Here is a 27,842-nt window from a genome sequence, read left to right as displayed (position 1 = left end):
TTTTAAAGTAACGTTTTTATTATGAACAAATAAAATTTCAGATCAGCACAACCAGATGTCTGTTTCCATATTAGTAGAAATTATTTCAAAAAGGTTGGGTGGTTTTTTTTCCAGTACACAAAACAGAGATACTACTATGCAGAAATCCCTAAGCTGTGAAAAATCATATCCTACTCACATTTCAATAGTGACAGAGCTCAGACAATGTGCAGATTCAACTTTCCAATCCATCCCTGAACACCCCAACACTTGGACATCTGCTCTTCAAAATACCAGTGGGGCTGGGAACAGTTTTGGAAAACAAACGGGCCAGTGCGTACATCCCCCTCTGCCGCACTCGGCCAGGCGGCTCCCAGCCTCGCCACACGCCGGGAGGCTGGCACAACCCTGTTACAGGCAGGGAAACTGAGGCACGGAGCACTTTTAAGTGACTTAGTCTCATGTCGTGCAGTGAGCAAGCAGCCAGGCTGGGCACAGGTCCCAGGAGGACAGACAGCTGTTCTAGCCACAAGGTCCCGCTGCTGCCTTCTCCGCTTCCACCTCTCACAGACTCACTTAAGCTAAACATACAGACAATGCGTCCAGGATACAAACATGCCACCAAAAAAAAAATAATATATATATATTTATAGATGTGATATATATATATATCTCAAACAAAGTTCTACTTAAAGTGTTGTATCTGTTTCTTAATCTAACAAAAATTCTAACTCAAATACATTCAAAATCACCTGCACCCACAATTCAATGTAGGCAATTAAATAATTAAGAAACCCCTTAAATGTTCGTAATTCAGAAAGAAAAAAAAAGTTACGGCAAATAGCTGTCAATACTTCTATGTATATTAAAGAAAGATTTAAGGCACCCAGAGATATTTGCCAATCTACTGTTAAAGTGACTGGGCAAACACCAGGACTGTTTGGTTGCTGCTCCTCAGCTTCCACCCTAATTCCAGATTCTGGACCCCAAGAAGCACTTCAGATTTGAAAGGAACCCTTGATGTCAAACCCTGCTTCTCTGCTGACAGGATGTGAAATATTGCAGCATGTCACAGCATGCTTCTCTACTGTAGGGTATGTCACACAACACCTTAGGGGCACCAGCAGCAAGTAAATCATTCTGCCCACCTTCTCCCCTCCCACACCCCTTTCAAATTGACTAGCTGGAGCAAATTCATCCTCTCTGGATATCGCTATGAGTTCATATGGGTTTAGAGTAGACCGAGGTCACCCAGCAATTACAGAGCTAACAGTTTATCTTCTTTTTGAGGTTTGGTTTTCTATTTTTTTTTGTTGTTTTTTTAATTAAGTAGTAGGATACAATGCTAGGCACAACTCCCTTTAGCCCCAGCCAGCCTTCAGGCAGTCATGATGCTCAGTGTCTCCTGACACCAGCTGCTAAAGGGCTCCCTGCTCCATTCCTTCCTGTTGTACCTCTTGGCTGGAGACCACATCGCTCCTGACGGCTCAAAAGTTTGAAAGGTCCCGTTGCTGAGCAATAACAAGGCCATGGTGGCGGCAGGGAGAGAAAAGGGGAGGAGAAGGCCGCCTTTTCTGAGTAACAAATGTGCTTTTGTTAAGGAGAACATCACAGAGCTGTCCTGGCTCCTCACTCGTTGCACAGCAGCAGAAAGCAAAGCTGCAGAGAAGATGCTGGCATCCATCTCTGCTCCTTTCTGCCCTCCCTAGCCTGCCCCAGTAAGGGAGACGCTGCAAACCCCACTTCAGTGTCACCTCATTCCGGCCACCTCTTGTGCTTTCCTCCAGCTCCATTTGATGCATTTAAGCAAAAACAATACTATTGGTACAACTAATAAGAATAAAAATTAGTAATAATGGGGACAGTTGGGGGGGGGAAAAAAAGCACGTTCAGCCCAGTGAGGGACTTGGCACCACGAGACCCAGACAGACCCTAACCCCAAGCCTGAACTCAAGCTGCAGTCTCTGCAACTTGCAGGAAACAGCTCCCACAAGGACTTCTTTCCCCAGCATGCCCTCCAGCTGCGTACCCACATTGGCTCGGTGATATAACTGACCTTTTTGCAGGCTCAGCCACCCTCGCTGCCTTCCTCACCGGCAAAGGAGTGAGGTGGCAAAATAGCTCACCAAGGGGACTGGGAGGCAAGCTAAGGGACTAACAAGGAGCTGCTTTCACCTCCCCTTCCCACTCCCTCAGAGGAGCAAGGGGGAATGTCAAACCACCTCGGTGGACCCTGGGTAGGGAAGCCTGGAGGTGGCCCACACCAGCAGCAGTGCCCCACCTTGGAGGTCTTGACTCTCCGGAGACCCTGTACCGCCTGGCTCTGCATCGCTGTTTCTCAGGCACTTGTTAATTGACCCAGCAGAGTCCTAGAGGATGGAGCCACCTGCTCGTGCGGACACCCTCACCCCTCCATATGCCTGCAGGCACTCCCTGGCCCTGTGCTCAGCACGGGATGCGGATCAGCAGGGCAGGTACGGACACCAGGACATCCACCTGCCACCCACCAGAGACCCTGTTCTTCTAGCTCATAAAGCAGCTTAACTCAGCTGTAGAGCTTTGGTTTACATCCTTCTCTCCCTCTCTGTTTTGGCAAACTCCCATTTGCTGGCAAAAATCTCAGTGGTGGTGGTGAAAAGAAGCACCCCAGGCTGGTGCTGCCCCACAGAAGCCAGTGGTACACCCCTCCATCTGTCCCCCTCCTCGCTGTGGCTCTCTAAAGGGGCCACGGAGCCCAGGGCCAGGCTCTGCCTTCAGTCCCTCCTGGCACAGCACACAGTGGGCAGTGCAGGGAGAGAGGCTGTAGTGCCAGAGGGAGGAGGTAATAAGGTCACCAAGACCACCCTTCAGTGCCCGCTGCTGCCACCAGACTCCCCTGAGCCAACGGTGGACCTGGCTGGAGCTCCAGAAGTCTGGAGGCTCTCCTCTGCCCAGCCAGAGAGGCCATGTAGTGCGGGAGAATGCTTCCCAAGAGGCATCTCAGAAAGAGACAACTCTCTTTTTCTGATGGCAAGGGAAGGGGAGACAGGGCTGCTTTTCCCAGGGAGAGCAATTTAGCCATGCCACATCTGTCAGCTGCCCCTGAGAAAGCAGAAGGGACAGAGGAAGGAATTCTGGGGGCAAAATGGTGGGGAGAGGGTCACTGACTTTGGCTCAACTCTTCAACTGGCTGGTACAGGCTTTCATAACTCCATGGTATGTAGCTGGCTGCGACGGCTGCTTCCTACCAGCTCCTCTGTCAGGAGAGACCAGGGCAATGTGAAGTGGGAGACAGGGTAGCAGGGCTGGAGAGAAAGAATGGAAAGGAAAAGGAAAAGGAGATCACAGGAGGGAAGGGGTGGCCTTGCATTATAAAGGCAGAGTCCTAGATCTTAAATACATCACGTAAAATACAGTGTGGGAGGGGGGTTAAAACTCATTATCATTATCTTAAGCAAACTGGTAGCATTATTCAGTAGTTAGTAAACAGAACATTAAACCTTTGTCCAGCGTGTTCAGAGGAGTCAGGAAGGGAGAAAGGGAGAAAAAAGGGAGGAAAGAGGTGTGGATGTGTGTGTGAAGGGGATCAGGAACTCAGCCACTCTTGTGACTCCCATCTCCAGTCCGCATTTTCCGAGCCAGGATGACTTCCTTGGAGACCTTCTTGCGATCGCTGGCCAGCCCCAGGAAGCACATGAGGTCAATGAAGGCTGTGGTTACGTTAAAGCGCCATCCAAACTCACTGGTGGAGTAGTCATAGGGGAAGGTATGGTGGTAGTTGTGGAAGCCTTCACCTGCAAAACATGACCAGGGAGAGGATGTCGCGAAGCTCGAGGTGATGGCCCCTTTATCTTGGCCCAAAGAACCACATTCCAAAAACAGGCTCTGGATTGAGGCCAGGCTCCTTTCTCCTCTCAGCCCAATCTCACCTCTCTACAATCTACCACATAGCATTTGGGAATGGTCCAGCATGCCCAGGCTGACCCAAAGGAGGCAATGACAGTCACAGAGGACCTATGGTGCCTTAGAGGAAAACAAGCATGTGGTGAGGAACTGAGAAAGGCTCAGGCTCACCAGCTGCACTAAACCACCAAGGAAATCTTAACAGCTTTTCCTCTGCCACCATGAGACACCTTCTGGTATTGGTTGAGCTACCAGCCTGACCTGCAGCAAGTCCCCAACAAGCCAAGCCAATCAATATTCCTACAATGCTGGCAGTCCTAATGCCAAATCCAAAGGGCATTTCCAGGTGGGAATAATGCAGATAATTTTGTAGAAGTCTATCTACCCCAGTCAGCCACCCTCTGTTCCAGACACTGTCAATGCTGGCTTCAATGCTCACCCCTTCAGGGACATCACCTGGACTTCTGCTCCTAACCCCCCTGAGTTTCTGCAGTTCAAGTCCCACACTACTGAAAATCCACAAGCAGGTCCTTTGATGGTGGAAACCAGTGCAGCCCCAGTGATGTACAGTGATGCAAGCCAGTTGAGGGTTTGGGACTGGGAGAACAACTCAGGCCAAACGCTGACCGTGGGATGTACATTCCTATGTCCCCAAAATTTTGGGAAAAAACATGAGATGATCTCGCTTGTCTCATCCCCAAGTACCCCCAAAATAACCAGCTTCCCTGAGAACACATCCAAATGTGCATCTGCTGGATTTCAAGTTGATCTCAAAGGTCTTTTCCAACCTAAATGATTCTATGAAATCTAAGACAGAGAAGTAGAGACTGCAGCATGTTTTTCAGTCTGGTGAATGGGGCAGAGAGACCTTTGAGCAGGGTAAATAAAATATTGCTGTTGAGATAAGGAGGTGCTAAGTGTAGCAGAGTCCCTTCCAGCCTGGAGAGAGGCTGGTGGGAGCTGATAACCCCACTGCCCTTATGCACTCACTGGCCAGCCTGGAAAACACCCCCAGATGCAAAGGCTGGAGGGGAAGGGTGCAGGAGGAAATGGGGACACCTGGATTCACAGAAATTCCTAGAAGCAGCTGCAGCCCCCAAGGGCAGTCTCTGCTCTATAGTCTACTTGCAGCAAAAGACATGAATGTTCAACATACCTAGGGCCCCCAGGCTGACCAGGGGGTTCTCCCGGGGGTTGATGTGCTGATCATACGGCCGGTTGCCAAACATGTGGGCAGCACTGTTCACTAGCCAAGTGGCATTGAGCCCTATGGTGTAGCGCAGGATGGTTGGAATGAAGAAGCTGATGATGATGGATTCATCCCAGAAGTACCAGGGCACTACAGTGGGCAGCGTGAAGCACAGCAACACCACCGAAGGCTTGTAGTATCTGGAAAGGAAGGGACCAGGAGGAAAGCGCTCAGTGGCACAGGCAGGACAGGAGGGATTGCTTCAGTCCTCCCTTTGGAGGATTTGTGCTCAGCTGTACAGGGAAAATCAAGTGCAGAAATACCTCACCCCCGAGCCCGCATCTTCTGTCCTGGATGCACAGAAGCCATGCCTAGAGACTCCCAAGTCTTGTCATCGGGCAGGAGGCTCAAACTAAAGTCCTGTTCTCCCCGTCTCAATCTCACATGTGCACAAGGCAATGTCCCAATCACCGTAAGTCCAGACACCAGCTGCTGCTTTTGGCCTCATCTGCCATTTGCTTCTCAACTATGCTGGTCCCCACAGAGGCAGCCCCTTGCTTGCAGAGGTCCTTTCTCCCGCTGCAGCCCAGTGCTGCAACATCTCCTTGCAGACTTGGCCCTGCCTACCAATATACCCCAGGAACAAGTGCAAGCAACGAACACTTGTGCCACCAAACAGACGAACATGTAGGGTCCCTCACACTAGAGAGATGGGAGTAGAGGAAGCTGAGCCTCTCTGACGACCCACAAGAAAAATCCCAGGCACAATAAGGAGGAAAGCCATAAATCTTGCTTGTTTTGTTTGGGACTGGACTAGGGACCTCTCAAGTGAGGGTATTTACTACATGGGTTCAGTCCCTCATCCCCACAGCCATGGTAACAGGCTTGCCTCCTCTGGGGATCAGTCCCAGCAGAGCCCCAGACAGCTGAGAGATACCCCATCCAAGAGGCACCCGTGAACCAAGACTGTCCTTCCCAGCTACCACCTCTCTCGTGTCTCCATTTTCAAGTCCTCTTTCACCACACTATTTCCAGAAGACTGATGGGAGCGGGGCAGAGGCATGGCCCGGAAGGTGAACCACAGCATCTTCAAGGATGGCCCAGAGGCACTGCAGGTAGGCTCTGGTCCAGCCAAAGCAGCAGCTGGGCTATGGAGGTGCTTTGTAGTGGGAAGTTCAGCTCACTGCTGGCAAGATGCTAAAGGGTAGGCGGGCAAGAAAGGGGTGTGTGAGGGCAGGAGGTAGCACCTGCTCCTAAATACTTTCTATAGGAGAGGCACAGCTCATTTCTCAGTTTATCCCACAGCACAGCCTTGGGCAGACCTAATATGCACATTTCTCACATGATGCCCTCAATCCTCTCATGCTCCATGAAAGGTGCTTGGGGTCCCCAGCCCATTCGCAGGGTTCCCACTCCATCCCTCATGGCTCTGCGCTGGGGCCGACCCCACCACTCACCTCCGCTGGAACATCACCACCTTGTCGGCCTTTATGTCACTCAGGTCCAGCTTCTGGCCCTTCTCTATGACATCCGGGTGCTTGCGCACCAACAGCCAGCCAATGTGGGAGAAGAAGAAGCCCCGCATGGCATTGTGTGGGTCTGCATCTGTCTCGGAGAACTTGTGATGGACACGGTGGTCCCGGACCCACTCGTAGATGTCATTCTGCAAGGCAACAGGAGTGGAGACTTAGGGCCAGGGCTGGAGATGTTCCCTTCAAATTAACAAAAGGGCCTGAAACATTCAGACACCTAAGCTCCGTTGACCTGATCTTGTCTCAGTCACTTTCATTAGGGTCTGGGGGTTTTGGCTTTTAAAACAAGAGGTTGGGTCTTCTTTGCTGCATCAGCTCAATTGTCTTTGAAACCCCCTGCTCTGGTGAGCTGCGTTTTCTCTCTCGGTGCAACAGGCTAACCTCAGGCTCTGCTTTGCACACCCTCTGCAGCATCACGGGCTCCGACTGGTCAGCCCGTTCCCCAGCCCCTGCAACCACGAGCCCCCATTGGCTGGTCAGTGCCTCCTCCCTCACACGTTTGGCTCCTGTTGGTCACCTGTCCCCATGCCTGCACGGGCCAGCTGGGACTGATCGACCTGCCCCTTGCATTCCTCCTGACATCTTCCATGGGTCAGCCTGCCTTGCTTTTCTCAGGATTGCCAAATCAGATCTGTTTAACTTGGGGGTGAGTTTTTTGGTGGGTTTTTTTTTTTCCCTATTGGAAATTGAATAGTCTTAAAATTAAGGCCCCTCTTCAGAAACAGAATAAACATATCCTTTTGACGAGTCGTCAAAAATACCCCCTTCAGCCCCACATCCATTCCGCTAAGCTGCAAAATCAATACAATTTGGAAAATGTCAAAGCTTTCATCATTTGTATTACGAAATGATTATTTTGGCCAGTTTTGAGAATAGATTTTAATGAGCCTGTGCTCATTCCTTTATAACAGGATTTCAGTGTGCTTAAAGCCATGTCTTACACCATCCTACAAAACATGAAACACAGATCCAAGCACACATCTGTTGCTTGCTCCTTAATCTCCTAAGTACACAGGACTTTTCCTGAAAACACTTTGAAGGTAGGGAAGCTGCATAATCATCCCTATTTCTTGCCTGGCAGAGAACCTGTAGCAGAGATGCAGCTCAAATCCCTCTCAAGTGCTGTAACCACCCCTCCTCCTTCAACTGAGATAAAATGATTTACCTGCAGGCCACGCAATACAGCAAGGATGGACACGGGCCAGGATTCAAGTCTTACTTATTTCCAAACACTGGGAACTGCTGCCTTCCTTCCAGCCAAATCCTGAGCACCTCCAAGTGTCACCAGCCCTTACTGATGTTAGCCAGGGCTCGGTCACTCAGCATTCCCCACTAGTACACTGTCCGGCTGGGACAGAGTGAAATTCCTTCTCAGTACCTGCCACAGTGCTGTGTTTCGGATTTGGTGTGAGAACAGCGTTGATAACGCACTGATGTTTTTAGTTGTTGATGGTTTATGTTGATACCAAGTCAAGGACTTTCCCGTTTCTCAGGCCATGCCAGCGAGAAAGCTGGAGGGGCACAAGAAACTGGGACAGGACACAGCCAGGACAGGTGACCTGTCTAGCCAACTAGTCTAGTGAACTAGCCAGAGGGGTATTCCATACCATGGAATGTCATGCTCTGTACAAAAACTGGGGGGGGCAGGATTGGCCCAGGCCTGCTGATCACTGCTGGGGGACTGGCTGGGCACTGGTCAGCAGGTGGTGAGCAGTTGTACTGTGCATCACTTGGTGGGTTTTGGTTTGATGCTTTAGGGTTTTTTTTCCTTTTGGGCTTGATTCCTCTCTCTCTCCCCCCTTTTCATTACAGTTGTTATTCTTCTTATTATTACTGTATTTTATGTTATTTCTATTCTTAAATTGTTCTTATTTCAACCCACAAGTTTTACCTTTTCCCTGTTTCTCCTCCCCATCCCGCTGGGGGCGTGGAAGGCAGTGAGGAAGCAGCTGTGTTGCTGGCTGAGGTTAAACCATGATGTAAGCAGAGAAACAGGGCCATTACTCCTGCTAGAATGTTTCACCTGTGACCCAAAGCCTCTCACATTCCAGACAATACACAGAAAGCGCAGCCTGAAAGCTGACAGACAGCTTGGGAGGCTTTCTCTGTCTCTGGAAATCCTTCTGCTGACGGCAAGAGACACAGATTTGGAAAGAGACCATGCACCGCAGCTGGAGCGTGGTACCACCTCATCTTCCACACCCTGTCTACAAACACAATCAGGGGTGTCAAAGCTGAAAAGTCACTATCTTGACCCAAACTTCAGCATGTTATCTTTTCTGCAGATCTTATTTTGGGACCATCTCTAACTACAACCTTGTCTGAATATCATGGCTTTCTGAGACCATTAAGCAAAGCCTGGGAGAATGCCTCCTTCCCTGGGAGTTTCCAGCTACAGGCTATATAACCAGGAGAGCTTCTGTGCTGCCGCTGCCTGGTCTTGCACAGGTGGAGGAGCTGACTAGGGGCAGAGCTCCCAAATTCTCTGAGATCACAAGCCACAGGTCTCCGAGTAGCCAACAGTCATTTTCTGCAGGACCTCAGGTAAGATGAACTATAGTCTTCTCTGGCCTTAAGAGTTACCAGTCTTGTCTTAAGAGTTGCTACTGCCAACAGGAGTGAGGTAAATTGAAAATAAACCTTCTCTTGAAGTCATTGAAAGTAACTGTTATAAAAACCAAAAAATCCATGGGGAATGGTACTGAATTTTCAGTAAAACTTTGGATTAGTTCCTATTGAAGCTGAAATATCTGTCTGTCTCTCATCTTTGTCTGCTGCTATCCCCTACAGCAATAGCTCAGCAAATTCTTTCCCCCTCTGCCCTATAACCCTGTGAAAGATGGTCTTTGTACAGGACTAGCCAATACACAGCAACCCATCCCATTCCCTTTCTGAGTGCTGGACCAGTAGCTGGAATTAGCAGCTTGGTCCTTCCTCTTCCTCATGAAAGACTGTGGTTTGGTGCTAACGAAGGATAGGGAAGTCAATGATGTTTTAGAAAGTTTTTCAAGGCTAAAAGAAACCATTCCCACCCTATTTTGATTACATGTATGGGGGGTGGGGGGTGGGGTGTCTCTGCGCACACTCCTGCACGTGAGCAAGCCTGTGAGAAGCCCATTGAGGTACAGCTGGAGGATGGAGTGCCACTAGAGCTGCCTCACAGCAGCAAACCAGACAGACCACCAGGATTTTTCTGTGCCATGCCAATCTGGGTTTTCACTCTGGCTTCTTCTAAAGGGCCATTTCTGCTACATTCTACAGTCCCTAAGGACTTCCTGGTTTGTTTTTATTAGGGACTGTGAAGTGCTCTCCTAGCATTAGGCAATATCCTGAGGTGCTTATCAGCTGCCTGCAGTCACTTGTGCCACTCTCAGTGGGCCCAGCCCTTCTCTCCTTGAAACACCACTGACCTGGGATGACTCTATGAAAGCCACTGGTGTGACTGTTTAGGAATAACAGGGTTATTCCTAAATACCACTCTTCTGAGCCAAAGAAGCATCCCCCTAACGGTATGATCTCAGCAAGTTCTTGATCCTTCTGCAGCAGCAAATTCCACAGCCTGGCTCCCCAGGCCCTGCAGATTCTCCCCCTTTATCAGCTGTGCAGCAAGAGGGTGAGGCAACACCAGGAAAGCACTTAGCACTTCCACACCTCTTTCACAGGACCTGCACCAAGCACAGGGAGCCTACACCTTGAGGGAAGGGTACATTCCCGCTTTGGAGAGCTATCCTACCCCTGGTCTTGGCTGACAGGTCTCTCCCCTCCCAGTTCGTCTCAGAGTCACCCTCTGTACTAGAAAAGGTGAAGACAAGATCGGCTCCAGCATCGCAGTGTTAGATGGAAACGGCAGGTTGTTTCCTAACAAGAGTCAGCAGGAGAGAGTAACCTCTCCATCAGCTTGTGCCCCATATCTGAGACAAGGGTTCAGGGGGGCACTTCCTTCTGAGGACCAGTGGCACAGGTGAGGAGATGCTTACCTGGAAGGCCATAGAGTTTGCAATAGTCAAGAAGATCCGCAGGGGCAGCGTGGCTTTGTAGGACCGATGGCTCCAGAGGCGGTGAGATCCAGCTGTTATCCCCAGAGCGCTCACCAGGAAGCACAAAACAGCTGAAGAGGAAAAGTAAGTGTTGGAGCAGTTAGAGCAAGTCAGCCTGCAGCAAAATTTCAGGCAGAACAACTCAAAGGCAGGCCGTCCCCCAAAGCTGTATAAGCAAGAGAGGCACCCATGGAGAGCACAGACTGAGGCAATAAAAATCAGAGTGAGAGTGCCCAAGCTACCCTACCACAGGCTTCCCGAGCAACGTGGGGCAAATCACTTCAGCTCTTCATTTCTGACAAGGGAGGAAGCTCCCCTTTACAAGACTTATCTCAAGGGCTGGTGCTTCAGTACAGTGCCATCTGTCATGATGCAGGACCACCAAAATTGTACAAAGCCACCACTTCCATGTAGCCCTTTGGTAACTGCTCTGTGGTCCACCAGGAAACAACTTCTCCCTTTCCTCCCACCTCAAATAATCAAGAGTCCTGCTTTCCTGTTTCACCACTCCTCACTAACCTCTTTTGCATTCTTTTCACCTGGAGGTAGTAGATTATCTTACAGCTCTTCAGGGGGACAGCTCAAGCCCAGGGTCAGGCTTCTCTTCTGCTCCCTTTCTGAGCAGAAGCTGGCTCCAGAAAGATCTAACCTACCATCCCACTGAAGTCTGGGCTTCACCTTCAGCTCCACCACTGACTTAAAATTTTCCCAGAGGCTCCTGTTCCCAGGGTCTTTTTGATCCCCACCTCTGCCCAGCTCCTGCACCATTTAAGGAAGGAAACTTCAAGGCCAACCACTCACTGCAAGCCATGCCCATGTGCTTCATGCATTCCCTCTCCACACAGGTCAGAGGGAAATCCTTGCCCCTCTGGCAGCCAGGAAAAAACCCCACATCCCTCTCCCTCTGGATCATGTGTTTATGTCCACCCTGGTCTGTATGTTCATGCAACCTCTGTAATTTCACCTGGTTTCCAGCACCTGGTCCTAGAACTAAAATGGAGAAAAGACCCAAACAGAGTCATAGCAGCATTACACTAGGAAGCTGGGGATAAGAAGAAAGTTTGATCTGAAGATTAACTCTTTCTCTAGGAAGGAAGTGTCAGGAAGTTCGGCAGAAAGATGGAGGACATTCAACAGCTTGCCCTGCAAGCTCAGACACGGAAAGGGAAGGGTGCACATCTGTGCACAGGTCAACTGATCCACATTCAGTCCCCTGGGGGAAGGGATGCCTTCTTACCAGTCCCCCTGAGGAAACACCTTCCTTGGTATAAATTTGCAGATTTCAGCCAGTTGGATCAATCATGAAAACAGCACCTTATTCTTACTCACAAAACCATGGATAGGAATCGCTAGTATGCTTGACAATACCATGCAGTCCAGCCAAATGCCTCTAATCAAGCTTATCTCACACCTAGGAAATAGGTACTCTGCCAGAAACTTGTCTGGAATCAGAGCCCTGAGACATGGACAAGGCACTGTAGCCCTGCTCTTTCATTCAAAATAACCCAGGCTGTATTTCCTATCATCTCCTGTTCCGTCTTCCTTCTGTCACCTCCTTTTTGTTTTTCTACATTCCAAACCTAATCTCTTATCTGCTAAAAGTCTGTCTTGTCTGATTTAACATCCTCTTCTGGCCCCTTAAACTTGCACAAAGTGCTCCTCACTCCCATCCTGCTGTGTAACAGTGATGTTCCCTGTCTGCTGATCTGACTGACGTCCCATCTTAATCTTCTCCCTCAGCTTCCCCACCTACTACCGAACACGGTGCAAGCCGCAGACTAGCACACCCCTGCTTCATGTCTCTGAGCACCTCTGCAGTCCTTTGGAGGAGCCAAACACTCACTGATCACAGCAGATTTACAGGGTGCAAGAAGGGATGAAAATGCATGCAAATACAGCAGGATCCAGCCTCTGCAAGAGACAATGGAGCTGAGCAAAGCTCACAGAGCTGGCCAAGCCTACACAGGGAGAAGGGAGGGATGCTGGAGCAGGGCGTTTAGTTCACGTCTCCCTTTGGCCTTACTGGCAGGACAGCACTTAGGCTGGACACCCTGAAGGTCTCACACAGCCCCACGACGCTGACTCACAACCAGTTCCCAGTTGGTTTTAGATTTTGAGACTCATTTTAAATCAGTTACTACCCCCACAGCTTCATACAGAAGAGCAAACCTTGAAAAAGTACCTAACATACGACTCCGATTTGCAGAGCCTCTCTGGCCTCAGACGCTGCAATAACAATGAAACCCACTCCTGGATGTTTCAGACACTTCCTACTTGCGGCAGAAGGGTGACTCACCACCATTCTCCCTCGAACATAAGCAGCTGTACCCTGCAAACCACATTTCATAAAACCTCTGGGCAACTTCATGCCTACAGTGCACACCCCAGTAGCTGAGGTAGATTTCCAACGGTGATAAGAAGTTTATGGCAGAGCTGAGAGCAGCATCCAGGAGGCTGGATTTAACTTCCAGCCTACACAGTATGAAAAACACCAGACAGGGAGTCCATGATAAACAACGGCAGCTTCCACTGGATGTGGGGGACAACTTGCTAGGGAAAGAGCCCAGCTCTCCACTGTGGGGCAAATAGGCTTGAGTTAATGGTGCACTGGGGACAAAAATTAACTATGCAATCATTCATGATCTTCAATAGTGCTAGAAAGTAAATGCCAGGTTACGTGAGTACAGGCCCTATTTATAGTCCTGAGTTCAGGCTTCCCTCTCTGGTGAATCCTCACATGCTGACTGGGACTTTTTTGGTAACAGAGGCCTCCAGGAAGACAACCCTGGCGGAGGACTGTGGTATGTCAGCTTTGCAAGAAGGAAGCTCATCTGTGTCTCTTTTATAGAGGCAATTCTCAGAATTTGCCTGTGGATATCAACATCAGGAAAAGACGACACCAGCAATGAAGAAATATCAGCAAGCACATGGAATCACAAGAGATGTGTAGGGGGGGATACCAACAGACCCAGAAATCAGACAACCTAGTACTTGCTTTCAAGGAGCCTTGCCTGAAAGCTTTTGTTAGAAATTTGGAGGAATATCCACTGCTTTCAGGTGCCCCAGCACAGAACAGCCACAGCCTTCATCCAAAGCCCATGAACCTCCACAGCTCACGTTGACTTCTCTTGGAGCTGCGTCCCAGGTCAATGTGATGGCCTCTCTAATTATAATCCTGTGCTGCCTTTCCTCTTGCTCATATACAGCAGCTGTAGTTTATCTACTGAGCGGACACTTTTTGTGGGAAAGGAACTGATTCTCAGTCTACACATACATGGCGTATCCCCAGTCCCAGGCACCCAGCCCCAGGGAAACCCAAGCCCTACCTGGGGACCATTAGCTTCAGCAGCCATACCTAGGAGTTGTGACAGTGACAGGACATAGACAGCAAGATTGAAAAGCCTGGTGGAAAACAGAAGAATCCAGCACCCTAATGACTCAAGAGGGTTCATCCCCACAAACAAGTACAATAATGATCACTGCACAGCCAGGGAATCAGCATCTCACAGGGAAGAAGAAAAGCTCCTCCAAGATCATCCACTAGGAATGAAACTGGAAAGAGTAGAGGTGAAACAAAGCAGCACAGATTTTCACAGCTGCCCTGTGATGCTGCCCCAGACTGAAGGACTTAGGACTCCATCAGCTGAGGTTTCAAAGTCATCTTCCACACCAGGCTTTGAAGTATCCAAGAGACTGTCAGCTCACAGGTGATGCTCCCAATGACCCATTCGACTGAAATACAAAGAATTATGACCTCTGGCAGTAATATACACCCAGTGCTCCAAAAACTAAACCCAAAACATTCCAGATTCAGTCATGTCTATATGACTCACCAGCCTTTACCTCTTTAGGGCCCAGATTCAGACCTCAAGTTATGATGGGAAGTCAGGAATGTGCTAAAGGCATTGTCACCTGCAGTCAACACCAAGGATGTTTACACAAAGAGGTGTCCCTGCTCCAGCAGGTGTCCTTGGGCTTCTGCTCAGTGCAAGGGAAAACTACAGCTTTCGACTGTAAAATCTGACAAAAACAGAACCTCCCCTCCACACTCGGAGGCGAAGCACACCACCTGCTAGTTAAGCCTGGAGAGGACACCAGAGTGGGGAGGTGCTGCCAGAGGTAGTCTTGATGGGAAAGTAACAACTAACTTCTGTAAACATCCCCGGGAGTAGCACTAGCTGAGATTTTCAGGCTGTCAGCGTTGACTAAATTACCCAGCAAGACTCCCCTTGGTGCAAAGACGACGCAGCAGCAACAGCAAACGGTATCACCCCACGTTTCTGGCACTGCAGGAAACTGAGGTGTCAGAGCACCATGTCAAGAGGAACCATCACTGTTTTACAGACATTGTTGGCCAGGCCAATAGGGGGTTAACACAAATTATCGTCAGTCTGCTGCACCTGAGGGCCAGGAAGACAACCTGCAAATCACCTTTCCAAGGAGGCTCAGAGCAGTTAGAGGAGAAACTGCCAATCACCTTTGCGTCCTGCCCTTCCAGCCTTGGTCTCTGTGCCTTTTGGCAAATGACGGAAATCTTCCCATGAGCCCTGAGAAGACTACAAGACTTTGTCAAGTGCAGCACAGAGGACAGTAAATAAAAGGGGAGCTGGCTAGAAAGCGAGCGCTGGCAGGGCTCGGACAGCTCTCATTATGGTGAGCTCTCACCTGATCAACCCCAGCTCATTCTGGGAAGCTCTGTACCAGAAAAGAGATCAGGGGATACAATGCACACAGCAACGCAGAACAGCAAACAATGATGAAGGCAGGGCTGGAGAGCTTGAGAGACAAAGAGGAATTAGCACACAGAGAAATGAAAACAAAAGAGGACACAGTCACCAATATAACTGGTTTCAGAGGGACAGGAACATCAAGGAGACAGTGGCCTGGATGAAGAGAGTGTAAGCAAGGGATTGCTCCTTAGAATAGAATATAGAAGGTAGATCAGCTACCAGGCACCACAGCTGCCTGTAACATCACAGCAGAGAACATCTGGGGCCATGTTAATTTTATATCATATGTACACAGCCTAAGGAAGGAATGATCTGAAAAAAAAAACAAACAAGCAAAACCCCCAGCAGCTCCGGAACTACCACTAGGAGAGTTCTCCGCCATGAGCTCATGGTGTATCACTGGGAACAACATAACTCTCTGCTGCTCTATCCCTACGTGTAAAATGGGAACTGTAGTCCTCTCCTCGCTACCAGGTGGCACTGGGAAAATAACAGCAAGTCACCAAGATGACAGCCACAGGTGCCTTGCATGTGCTAAAGGAAGGTATGAACCAAGAAAAGGGCAAGGCAAAAAGGAGCAAGGAGCCTTGCTGAGAAGTCAGACCTGTGGAGGATCAGAGTATCCCAGCTCTGGTCAGCACTGCAAGAGAATGGACTATAGGGGAAAGCTCCGACTTGGTGGCAGGGTGCAGGGAAGGGTGGCCCTTTCCCAGAACAAGTGCCAAGGATGCAGGACAGGGAGCTCTGTGAAGCTACTCCAGCTTTAATAAAGCAGGATGGATCTCCAGCCAGCCCAGAACAGTGCGGCTCCCCCAAACTCCATGTCCTTCTCCCATTTCCAGAACATCTGTCACTCCAGAAGCCACCAAGGAATCTCACAGTGCCTCACAGTGGCAGGAGAGCAACTGGCACTTCACATCAGAGTTTACTGAGGAAGGAGAGCAGGAGAGACTGGCATCAAGTAAAAAGCAAGGCAGATGCCCACGAAATACCATGGGACGCCATACAGACATCTCAAACAGGCTCGTGGTGGCAAAGACACTGCCTCAGAAACCATTTTGAGGTAAACTGGGGATTAGCAGAATGCAAAGCAGCATTAACCTTCTGGATCAAGATGCTCGAGCACACTCAAGCATCTCAGGGGAGCTCAAGGGAGAAGGGTTGGATGGATTTGAAAATCACGGTGCACCTCAGCAGCTTGAAATGAAACTAATAAACCCAACTCACCTTTTCCCTCCTCCTCCTCCCCGCAAAGCCCTGAAGATATCTGGGTGGGGTTGGAGGACCCGGGCTGTCAGCTCTGAGCCTGGGGACAGAACATGTAGAGCAAGACCAAGAGCCCTGAAACACTCCTCCAAGGTCATACTGAGGCTGCGTGTTCTGTCCAGCCTTGCCACCCCACGGAGGAGGGCAGCCTGTCAGGTTTCCACAAGGGAAAGGCCCAGCAAAGTCTTCTCTCAATGACCCCCTGAAAGGCCACATGGGCTGCACAGGGAACATGCCGGTGTCTCTGCTTCTGCAGATGCTACAGCCAGCCTCTGAGCAAGTCCTGTGGCTCCCAGTGATGCTCATCCCCCAGGCCTCTGCCTGCAGGAGGATGAGATGGTCCAGGAGGAAAAGAGGCAGTGGCCAGCCAGTCCAGCCACGATGCTGATGCTTGTTGCTCACAGCCATTGACCGACCAAGTGACCCTGAGGGTGTGACTTTGTGGGAGCACCACTGACACTGAAAGCTGTGCCAGCAAGTCTCAAACTAGAGACTGTTGCTTTTTCATTCAGGATGCTCTGTTTCACAGGAAGGCAGGGGCTGGATGCAGGCTCTTGACCTCCCCACTGGAAGCCGTTTGACTTCTTGACTCCTCCAGGGGTCCACACAAAGGCTCATGGAAAGCAAGGCTCCCCCACAGCTTGGGCCCTGGGCCCAGCTGCCTTTCAAGTAGTCAAAGGAGAAGTCTGGTTCCTACCCAGGGCAAGGTCTCTGAGAAAGGGGAGCTTTGCCTAGCTACCTTCTGCTGGGTTGTCCTTTCCGCTGGAATTTGCTGCCTGGAGAGCCGCTTATTTATTTTATGAAAGTTGTCAGGCTTAGTTCTGGGATGATGGGGTCTAATCCATGCTTTTTTAAGATAGAGAGACCTGAGATTCAGACTTAACTCTTGACATTTACCTTCAGCACAACTGTATTTTGTCTCTTTCCCCGCAGACTCATGTGGAGGCTCTGAGGGGATTTACCCTCCCCTGGCAAGGACAGGAATGGGTCTTGTCCTTGGGCAGCAGCCTCATGCCAAATCACACCCTATATCTTGCCTCCCCAGGCAGCCCTTAAGGTGCTCTTGCCAGCATCTTTCTTCCCAGCTTTCTGGGACTGTCACAGTGCTCCATGAAACACTCTCTGTGCTTCACCCCACAAGTGGCTGCACATTCAGGTGTGGGCTACTTCCAAGCCTAATGCCTGTGAATTCAGTTTCTTCCTCTGGCAGCCAAGCAGTCCCCTGTCAGATCCTTCCCCCTCACACGTGACCTTCCAAGAGACACTAGCAAGCCCTCCCACAACTTGCTATGAAGCTGCCCAAGCAGCTTCTTCTAACAGGAGCTCTCCACTTACTTCCTTCTCCTCCCTGAGTCTGTGGGCCTGTAGGGAAAAAAAAAACCACCCAACAGATTTTGGGTTTGCAGATGCCAAGAAACAAACAGAGGAACATGCTTACCCCATGCCAGTGTCTGGATCTTTGCAGAAGGTATCAGCATCAACCCGAATATGGCCCCTAGATGCAGCAGGCTCATAAGGATGATATTCCTCCAGACGTATCGCACAGGGGGCTTGGGGCCCTCTTTCTCCTGGTAGGTCTCATCAAAGAGATCGTCTATCATGCCCCGGTCTCCTGCCAAGTCCTCATGATTGATTAAGTCCTTTCCCACGATGGCATCCCCATTCCTGGTCACCCGGGAGGTAAGGGTGCCGACAGTGGTGGTGCTGGAAGCGGAGGAGAACTCCTTGCAGAGGTGGCAATGGACATTTTAAAGAAAGGAAAAAAGGAAAACAAAACAAGAAGTTGGTGGTTACCAATGCAGGGAGTAGAAACAGGAGCAGCTAGGCTGGCAGTACCTAGACTCACAGCCTGCCATCTCCATTCTTTCAGCTGAGCCCTTGGCACAGAGAAGAGCATGCTCTGGCCCCATGGAGTCATGGCCCGAGAGGGAAGGGGCCTGATCGTTATAGGGAGAGGAGGTATATGGCAGACAGGGTGCAGAAGGCACAGAAAAAGACCTGAAAGCCAGTCCTTTTTCCACAGTAGCTTTGGCGAGATCATTTGCAGGCTGCAAGGTTTTTCCATTTTCCTTCGGTTTTATTAGTGGGCGTTTTTAGGTGGGCTTGTGGTCTGGACGTGTGTAGAAGCAGACAACAATAAAGGAAATCTTGTGAATGAACAAAGAGGAGGGAGATAAATAAAACCTGTCTGAAACACAGTTTTATTGTAAATCATGGGGCCGCTCCTGATATCCTGCCTCTTTGTGTCACCCCACCAGGGATCACTGGGGGAACGTCAGGAACATCCATAGGGGGATTCCTCTGGGGTGACTCCTCCTCTCCCCCTGCCTCACCTTCCAGGCTGGGACATGGTGAGGCTGATGTGCTCGGCGATCAGTGGGCAGAAGCAGCCGAGTGATGTGCTTCCAGCTAGACCTATGACTCCCACCCCATGCCTGCTTCTAAGCCCCTTATCCCACTCCCACTTTCCACGCTGGACAAAGCGAGGCAGGGAAGGCTGTCCTCTGAGCCGAGGCCACGAGCACGCTGACAGGAAGTTTTAAGCTGCAAGTTGGCTCAGCCTGGCTCCTGGCTCCCTCCTGTAACCGTGACACAACATTCCCTCTGCACAGGCTTGTTTGCCCTGGCTGAGTGACAGCCTGCCCGACCAGGCATGCGTGACGAAAGGAGCGGGCAGGACTGGCCCTAATGAGACAGGTCACTGAACCCTGAATCACTGATTTCCATCTCCATCATGACAGCCGCGTGCTTGCTGGTGCTCGCAGCCCTTTATCAGGCCGGAGCTCCGGCCCCGGCGGGGCTTGACCCATGGGGTGCCAAGTGCACGGATACAAGTGGTGGGAGGGAACACCGCATGTGACCCCCGGCCTCCTGGGAACCTGCCCCAGGGACAGGTCCCCCCACACCCGCACCACGACTTCCACATGCAAAGGCCAGTGGGAGCCGGGACCGTGGCTCCAGGGAGCACGGCCAAGCCGGGAAAGCTCCTTTCCCAATAGAAGTCTCTCCTGAATCAACAGCAGATTTCCACTCAGGCACCCGGCATTTGTAAAAGACCACCATCCTGCCGTGGCCTGGTTTCTTCAGGGAGGCATTAAAATCAGGCCAGGCAGCTTACGTGGCCACCCCAACTCCTCCCTTTCCCAAGGGCTGAAACGAGAGGGTTACAGACACACCTTCCTACAAGGAGGAGCTGGCAAAGCTGACAGATTCCCCACCTTTGGGAAGTAAAACTATCTCTACAGAAGGAGCCCCGTAAGTTTTTCCTTCTGGAATCAAAGGTTAGAAGGGAAAAAAACTGGACAAAGTATCCTGCTGCTGTCACTGAACCCAGGCAGCTGCTGAGCTTGGGACCAGCTCCTCTGCATCCTGACTGCCGGCCATCTCTGCCTGCTTTCCTAGTCAGTGCTTTGAGGGTACGATACTCCGAGCTGCCGGCAAATTCAGAGGCAATCCCCCCACCAAAAGGGCCGTGAGAAACGTCTTCTAATCCAGAGATTAGGTAAGAAAAAGTCCTGCCCATTCCAAAGTGTCAGATATTCTCATCTGGCATTTTGGCAGGAAGGCACAATTTTCTTCCTTGGCTGGCAGACAATCTACCAAAAAGACCTAAGACTTGTCTATGCAGGAAAAAATCCCAAGAGAGATCTGGTGGTATAATTAGATGGGTAACTCCCCATATGGACATGCTGCTTCCAGAGTAAGAATGTGGGGTTGGTGTTGCATTTTTCTCCTCTGCAACAGCTTATGTCACTGTCAAAGTTACACGGGGCAGAGGAGGATGAAGGAGAGTGCAAAGAAAACAGCAGAGGAAAAAAACCAAACTCTTCTTCCAGAATTGTAGTAGCCACAACATGAGGAATTTTACCAGCATACCTATGCTGCTGGAATTACACTGATATAATTGAACTGGTCATTTCTCACATGTAAATTACCCTTACATCAGAAGGGCTATAAAGCAGCTGTGAAACACAGCTCCATCATTACAGACTTGGTGGGGGAAGCATGGGGGGGAAGTGGGAGGGAAAGTGGGCAACCGTTTAGCTAGAGACCAGGGAAATGAAGAAGAAAGAGGATTTTTACCCCCTTATGGCCATAGCAGCTCTTGTGGCTTCCACCAAGGAAAATGGGAATATGATTGATCCGGAGTCTGCATCTGAGAGGGGGATGAGGTCAGCTAAACCATTTTCCTGAGCTCTCCCTCATTTCTGAATGACTTTGCAGCTCTCATCTGCAGAACAGATGTGTTCCCCATCTCCCCCCCTGCCCCCCTCACCCTACCAGTGCTGAACACACCATAGGTGATCCTGGCACCCAGCCAACTGCAGCTCAAAGGCTCCCACGCTGGGTTCAGCCTTGGGGCCCCAGGGCACTGAATCTCAGGTCCAGTATATTTGAATATGCCCAACGTGACCCAGGGACAGGATTCTTTCCAGCCTCCAGGATATGCCCTAAAATGCATGCCAAGGCCATGAAACATGGTCTGAGCTCACTGCCTTTCGCATGCGTTTTGGGTGGGCAGAGGAGTAAAGTTCTTTACATCACAGCATCCCTGGAAGGTCACAGCACGTGCACAAAAGGACAGGGCGAGACCCTGTGTGCTGGTGACAGGCAAGACAGCAGGGCTGTGATTTACTTCCACTCCTCAGCACAAGCAGAAGGGGGAAGGATGAGAAGGCTGGAGCAGGAATACCAAAATCCAGCCCCTGCCTCCCCTTAGGCAAAGGGTGGCTGCCAGGAAGGGCAAAAATAAAATGAAAATCTCTAAAGATGCAGCAGCTCTGTGTATCTTCCTGGTGCCGGGCTGTTACTCAGACCTTCTTACACCAAAAATGGGCAGTCTCCCCACTGCATGTTTGCTCAGCTCAGGCAATGCAGACAACAGTCATTCATTTCATCTGGGCTGCTTTCACCTTGCGTCTGTCCTAGAGACGCTCCCTGCTGCCACATTTGACTTAGAAACACTGCAAGTGAAAGCCTCTTCTTGGTAAAAAATAACGATTAAAAAAATTAAGACAATATTAGTAAAAATAAAAAAATAATCACAGCCTGAGCGTTACCAAAACCGCCACAACCTCCTGGCACAAAAGCCTTTCCCGGACAGCCTCTACCACCATGCCGCGACGGCAGTTTCCAAGACAAACCTGCATTTGACGCCCGGCGTGCCCGGGGCGCGCGCCGCGGGCAGGGACCCCGAGGCCGGTACCGGCCTCGCGCACGCTGCGCCGCGAGGCTCGGGCAATGGCCCAGGCCAGCACCGAGCGGCATCGCCTTGCCACCGAGAAGCGGCACCGGGAGGGCACCGGCGCGGACACGCGTGCGCGAGCGCGGACACGCGTGGATGCCCAGACCCCTTTCCCACAAGACAGCCGCCGGGCAGCGCCGCCGGCGCCGCGGGGAGGAAGGGGGAAAGGGTGAGGGGAAGACAAAGCCCCGGCAGCCCCCGGCCCGCCGGCAGCCCCCCACTCACCTCCTCCTGCAGCAAGTGCGCAGGCATGGCCGGCCTCGTCTCTGGTCCTCGGCGGCGGAAGGCGGGCGGGCGCGCAGGTCCCCGGCGGCGGCAGAAGGCTGGCGGCGGCCCCTCGCCCGGCGAGCTGTGCGGCCGGAAGGTGGGCGCGGGGGTATTTAAGCGGGGCTGCTCGCCTGGGGGCTGGTGGGGTTGGGCTCTCCGCGCCCCGGCCTCCCGGTGACCCCCTGCCCACGGTGGGGATGCGAGGGGTCAGCGCGGCGGGCGGCGAGTCGCGACTCTCGGCGTGCCCGGGAGGGGAGGGGGGGCGGGGCGCGCCGGGGGGCGGGAGGAAGGATGCCGAGGAAGAGTAGGATGGCGAGGGCCAGGCTCTCTCATGATGCCTGGCTGCTTTTTTTTCTCGCTTTTTTTTTTTTTTCTTTCCTCTTTTTTTTTCCCCCTCCTCCTCGCGAGCCGATTGGCTGCGGGAAATTTGGTGCCACCTCGGCCCGCGCTCGCCATTGGCCGCCCGCAATCTGCTGTTCGCTCCCCGCGGCGCGCGCCCCGCGCGGCCCCGGCCCCGCGCGGCGGTTGGGGGTGTCGGGGCGCCCCTTCGCCAGCTGCTGCGGCGGGGAGGGAGGCGGCTTCAGCGCAAAACTTCCGCGCCGTGTAGGGGGTCTGCGTGAGTAGCGTGTTACACACACATGCAGTAAGTAAAAATGGTCCATCTCTGCCAGGGAAAGCACACCCACAGCTGTGTGTCCGGGTCAGCACGTACGTCTGTTCAGGTGTTTATCTCGATACGCAGCAACAGTCTGGAAAATGTTGGCTGTAACGTTTTACGTAGAATCCTGGCCGTTTCCCCCCAGAAAACAGTCCCTTTTGGCAGAGGGTGGAAGGAAAAAGGAGCCGCTCAGTTTGCTGTCGGCTGTTTTCTGTAACAAACCTGCTCACTAGCCAGTAATGCCAGCAACAGGAAAAGCCAAGCTCTATCCCAAGGAGACCTTCACCATTACAAGTGAACAAGAGGGCTATTACAAGTACAACCTTGCCCGTGGCAGAGCCTGGAGACGGCTCCCCTAACCCCACCATGTGGTCGCTGTGCCAGGCACCCTCAGCCCCTTGGCACCAAGGCTTGGGGTGCCCTAGGGCCACCACCCTGGCCAGGACCTGTTTCAGCTGCTTCCCCCACTCATGCTGTGTCCCGTCTTCAATCTCTGTCCCCCGCTGATACATGAGTCATTCTGGGAGTGTAACAAGGATGTCAAAAGCCATTTCAAAGTGTGCCTGTATCCCCTCACATGAGTCCTGCCTGGGAGGCTACCCTGCAGCTGTGGAGCTGATCTGCGAGGTGCAGGTGGGCAACCAAGACCTTGCAGAGTCTGTCCCTGGGCTGATCCTGCTCGGACGTAGCAGGGCTGATTCAGTGGCAGCTGTCAAAAGTGAGCTGCATTGTAATCGCTGGGAGGGAAAAGCAACAATGAAAAATAACAGTAGCCCAGTTGTTCTCTGGATTTAGAGGTATTCAGAAAGGGGGAAGAATATGCCTCTCCTTTTTCATTGCACTGTGATGGATGAAGAGGTCTGAGAGGAGTCGGTGTTTAAGTTTTACATCAGGAACTTGTGTCTTGCCTACTTTTGGAGACACAGCACTGAAACAGGGAGCCCGTGTCAGAAGATGTTCCTAGATGGTGAAAGCTGTTATGAGTCAGAGAGAAACTTCTAACCGTCCCTTTTAAGACTCTCCATTAAACGTTTGGTTAACAACATAGGGTTACCAAACACTGGGGAGAAAGGATGTTTTAAATAAAAATTCTACCTACTTTCTATGTGAGTGTTGGAAGAACTATAAACTGTGCTATAAACTACCCTAAGGAAATCCTACTCTTGCTATTTCCAAAAGAAAAACAGACAGGAAAATATTATTAATAATAATATTAATATTATTATTAAATTATTATTATTAATAATAAAATAAAGCAGGTGCTGATACTTGTGGATTTAAAAAAATAATCTGCAGTTCATGCCACATAGGGAAAAATAATCAAAATGCCATGAACCAGGGGGAGAACTGGCAATAATACCAGTGGGTGACAGTGAGGTTTTTGGAGATTCAGTGTCTGCAGTTTTGCAGTTAGTCAGACCCACCAGAGCCCTGCCCTTTCCCACCAGTTTCTTTCCTCTGATGCGGTGTGCAGGTAAGAGGAAACGTACAGGACAGCTAGACGTTGTCATCCTCTAGCATTAACACCGTGTCTGGCTGCTCCCACACAATAGGAATTAGTTTTATGAATATTCTCCTGCTAGGTTATCATGGGAGGTGACCATCACACTTTTCTTGCACAGAGGAAGAGATGGATCTTGACCATCATCTGGGCTGTGTTCACCTGCCAGGTTTCAAGTCTCACGTGCTTGGGACAGCCCTGAGGAAGGCCCTTCACAGCATGGCCCGTTTCTCCAGCTGGCAGTGTGATCACTTTTGAAACAGGTTAACGCTCCCAAACACGGCCACGAGGTTCAGGCACTGACATCCTGACAAGGTGCGCAGGGGAGTTTTCTTTCCCAGTCTTTAGATTGCAGCAGCTCCAGCCTTGGCTGTTAAAAGGTTTTATGGCCCTTTGTGGGTTGGAGGCTTGGCTGCGGGGTGCCAGCCAGGCTCCCTCCTGCGGAGGGCTGCTGGCCAGGGTGATAGCCAGCACCCTGTGCACCCCTGGCCCCCCCACCCAGCACCCTGCCCATCTCCATCTCTGCTGCAGACTCCTGGCTCAAGCTCTGCTGCCTAAGGCTGGAGACAAAAGGGGGAGTCCTTGGGCAGCCCAGGTGGGAAACCAGAAATGTCTGGTACAGACACAGCAATACAGCTTAAACTGGGCTTTTCCTGCTCTAGCTTCTATCTCTCCAGGCAGACTTTTTCCTCCTTCCAGGGAGAGCTGCCCAGCTGAGGCTTCAGCAGAAATACGTACGTGGTGGAGTTCACCAATGCTGTTTAGCAAAGATTCGGCTTCAGCCATCATCCTCAGGAAACTAAATCAATTCTTCCGAACCTGGTGACTGCTGCCTAAGGTCATGGTCTTTCATAAATGATCTGATGCAATGCCAGGGCCGTGGCAGTGATGAGCAGAGCCACACCATGGGCAGTACAGGCCATGAACTTCAGCACAGGGTTTCTTTAGAAATGCATGGTCTCATGTAAGGCTGTTTCCGCCTTACTGAGAAGCCCTCCCCGCAGATTCATGACCAAACTGACGCAATGTGCTAGTGAAAAGCTCTTGCAGAGTACTTCTTTTCAGAGGCTCTCACAGGTTTTTTATCAAGGTTGGGGAAAAGAGAGGCACAAACCAGCAGTGGACTTTATCACAAGGCACTCTCTGTGAGCAGAGCCCACATGAGAAAGAAGGGTTGCATTCCTCTCCTGGGGTGCACTAATCAGCCTGGGTTTGCTACCACCATGCCAGGATGGAGAAGAAAAGCGTCAAAGCTAAGGATGTTTCACCAAAACATTTTCCTTCCTACTCTCCCCTCAGGAGAAAAAAAAAAAAGTAAAAAAGAGAAAAAAGAAAAAAGGAAAAGGAAAAAAAAAAGAAAAAGAAAGAAAAAGAAAAAGAAAGAGAAAGAGAAAGAGAAAGAAAAAACAGAAAGTAAAAGAAAAAGAAAAAGTAAAAGAAAAAGAAAAAGAAAAAGAAAAAAAAAAGAAAAAGAGAAAGAGAAAGAGAAAGAAAAAACAAAAAGAAAGAAAGAAAAAGAAAAAACTATTGGTTCTGCATTTAACAGTAAGTCTTGCAAGCAGATTTCATCTGGTGTCAGCATCTTGGAAATTGTAGTGAATCTCGTCAGTTACTCCCTCCAAAAATGTTGAAGAAGCCAAACACTAAAAAAAAGGTTGCTGCAAAGGCTTTGCAAAGTTTATTTCATGTTGTTTGCTTATCTTCTTTAACAGCATTCGCTGTCTTCTCCTTTTTCTTTTTCTTCTATTTCACAACTGGAAGTTGAAAAAAGGAGGAGACTCAAATAAAGAGGGAATAAGCTAAAAACTGGGGAAAGAGCTGACCCCCTATCCCTTACCCTCTGCCAAAAATAAAGGTTTGCAAAAATTATCCTAGGATTATTGTCTGCATTTCTTGCATTGTTTTCCTGAAGAGGTATGAAGCAATTCCAGCTTTAGACCTTTTTCTGGGGGTAGGAGAACCATGCCAATGAGCCTTTCATCCAAGAAGTGCAGGGGTCATTTTCTGTCATTTCACCAGTCCTCTTTTCTTTCTCCCCATCCCCTTGCAGAGAACCTGCTCTTCAAAGGCGTTGAGCTCTCTCTGCAGAGCAGATGAACACCAACATGGTCCACCACTTCTGCCAGCATTTTCAGAAGTTAATGGTCCCCCTGGTTTTGACAGGTTGGCTTCCAGGCACAGTTGTATGTTGCAGAGAATTGAGATGGGGGTCTGTGGCTACAGAATGAGCTGGGACAAGACCTGGCTCAGACCACCAGAGTTCAGAGCTAATGTCTGCTTGAAAGGTGATGGCAGCTGCAGGTCTTTCAAGATTGTCAGTCACAGGACCTCAGATGCCAGCTCACGGGGTTGCTGCCCTTGTTTAATGTTGCTTTCTCCCCTGTGCTTTCTTTTGGAATCTAGTGACCCTGTGTTATATTTTCACACACTGTTCCTTGTCCAGGAGAGGCAGCAAACGGCTTTTCTTTTTGAAGTGGAAAGCTAAGACTCTTGTGTAGTCACCGGGCTCTAGAAACTGAGGCTCGAGGAGTCTGATATCATGGCATTTAACAAAAGTGAGATTTATGTTTACGAGAACTGGCATCATCTTGCTCATCACTTGCTTGCTTTCTAGCATGTTTCCCTGCCTCTTTAAAGCGTCATCTCTTGCTCCATAAGTTCAAAGGATCCACAAACTCCTGAAGATCCCCTGCTCCATCCTCACCCTTAAGGCATGGCTAAATTCAACATGGGTGACCTGGGCTCTTCAGCTAACAGCTGCTGTTGGGAGCTCCCAAGAGAGTGGCTGTGGCCAGACCCCCAGCTGCCTTCCCACAACTGCCTGGGGAAGGGCCAGGGGTGAAAAAAGAAGCTGGTGCTCACTTTGGCTCCTGTGTGGGAAATGTGGGGTTGGAGGGAAGTGGTAAGACGGCAGTAATCACTGATGTCTCATTGCCAGGGTCAGAAGGGAAAGCAGATGTAACTGGGCTGATGGGCCATGCCTCCAGGCTGTGACCAGGATGGCTAAATCCCCTGCCATTGATGCAGTAATCTTATCAGCACCTGAGAATTAGGTTGATAACACACTGATGACTGGGATGGGGTGCTTATCTCTGCACTTTGCCCCATCCCTTGCTGCCTGACTGACTGCCAGACCCCCTGCCCATCCTCCTCCCCTCCTGTTGCCCCAAACAGGCTTTGCTCCCAGTCCTCAGGCTGCCAGAAGCAAGAACCCAGCCGGTATTGTCTAAACAGGGCCATACAATGGGCAGCATTGTTGACACTGGATTTTTGCCCTCATTAAAGATGACCTCACAGCCCACCCCTTGGCCACTTCAGCCAGCCCCTCGGGACTGTGAGGCTGTCTTCTGAACTCGGGTAAATAAATTGGGAGAGGAGGGGGAGAAAGGGATGGGGAGCAGAGGAACACAGCAGTCTTTGTGTTGCCACCCTCTCTTCAGTGCTGGTGCTCTCTGGTGTCTTTCTACCCACATCAGATACGGCAGGCCAGGTGCCAAGGAGCCGGCATGCTGAGCGCCCTTCCCCACCCGCCCCAGCCTGTGCTCACTGGGCAGCA

The 27,842-nt window shown here is 50.7% G+C and overlaps 1 protein-coding gene across 1 annotated transcript; it reads right to left on the bottom strand.

Annotated features, from left to right (window-relative positions):
- On the bottom strand, nt 1-22,453 carry SCD (stearoyl-CoA desaturase). The gene is made up of 6 exons (XM_040607106.1): nt 22,086-22,453; nt 18,054-18,339; nt 10,560-10,690; nt 6,508-6,713; nt 5,018-5,250; nt 1-3,752 (listed from the first exon to the last, which is right to left on the bottom strand). The coding sequence occupies exons 1-6, from the start codon at nt 22,110-22,112 to the stop codon at nt 3,553-3,555; spliced, it is 1,083 nt and encodes a 360-aa protein (XP_040463040.1). The 5' UTR covers nt 22,113-22,453; the 3' UTR covers nt 1-3,552.
- Between the last annotated feature and the right edge of the window lie 5,389 nt (nt 22,454-27,842).

Source organism: Falco naumanni, chromosome 9, assembly GCF_017639655.2.
Source record: "Falco naumanni isolate bFalNau1 chromosome 9, bFalNau1.pat, whole genome shotgun sequence".
Lineage (NCBI taxonomy): Eukaryota > Metazoa > Chordata > Aves > Falconiformes > Falconidae > Falco > Falco naumanni.
The sequence above is the reverse complement of the archived record's forward strand: the minus strand, read 5'-3'. Positions and strand labels throughout refer to the sequence as shown.

What these genes read in the sequence shown, in the direction of transcription:
- SCD (XM_040607106.1), bottom strand. Translation starts at nt 22,112, where the DNA reads ATGCCTGCGCACTTGCTGCAGGAGGAG. An exon ending in CGCACTTGCTGCAGGAGGAG is followed by an intron (nt 18,340 to 22,085) that starts GTGAGTGGGGGG and finishes CACCTCTGCAAG; the next exon opens with GAGTTCTCCTCCGCTTCCAG. An exon ending in CAAACTCTATGGCCTTCCAG is followed by an intron (nt 6,714 to 10,559) that starts GTAAGCATCTCC and finishes GTTGCCTTGCAG; the next exon opens with AATGACATCTACGAGTGGGT.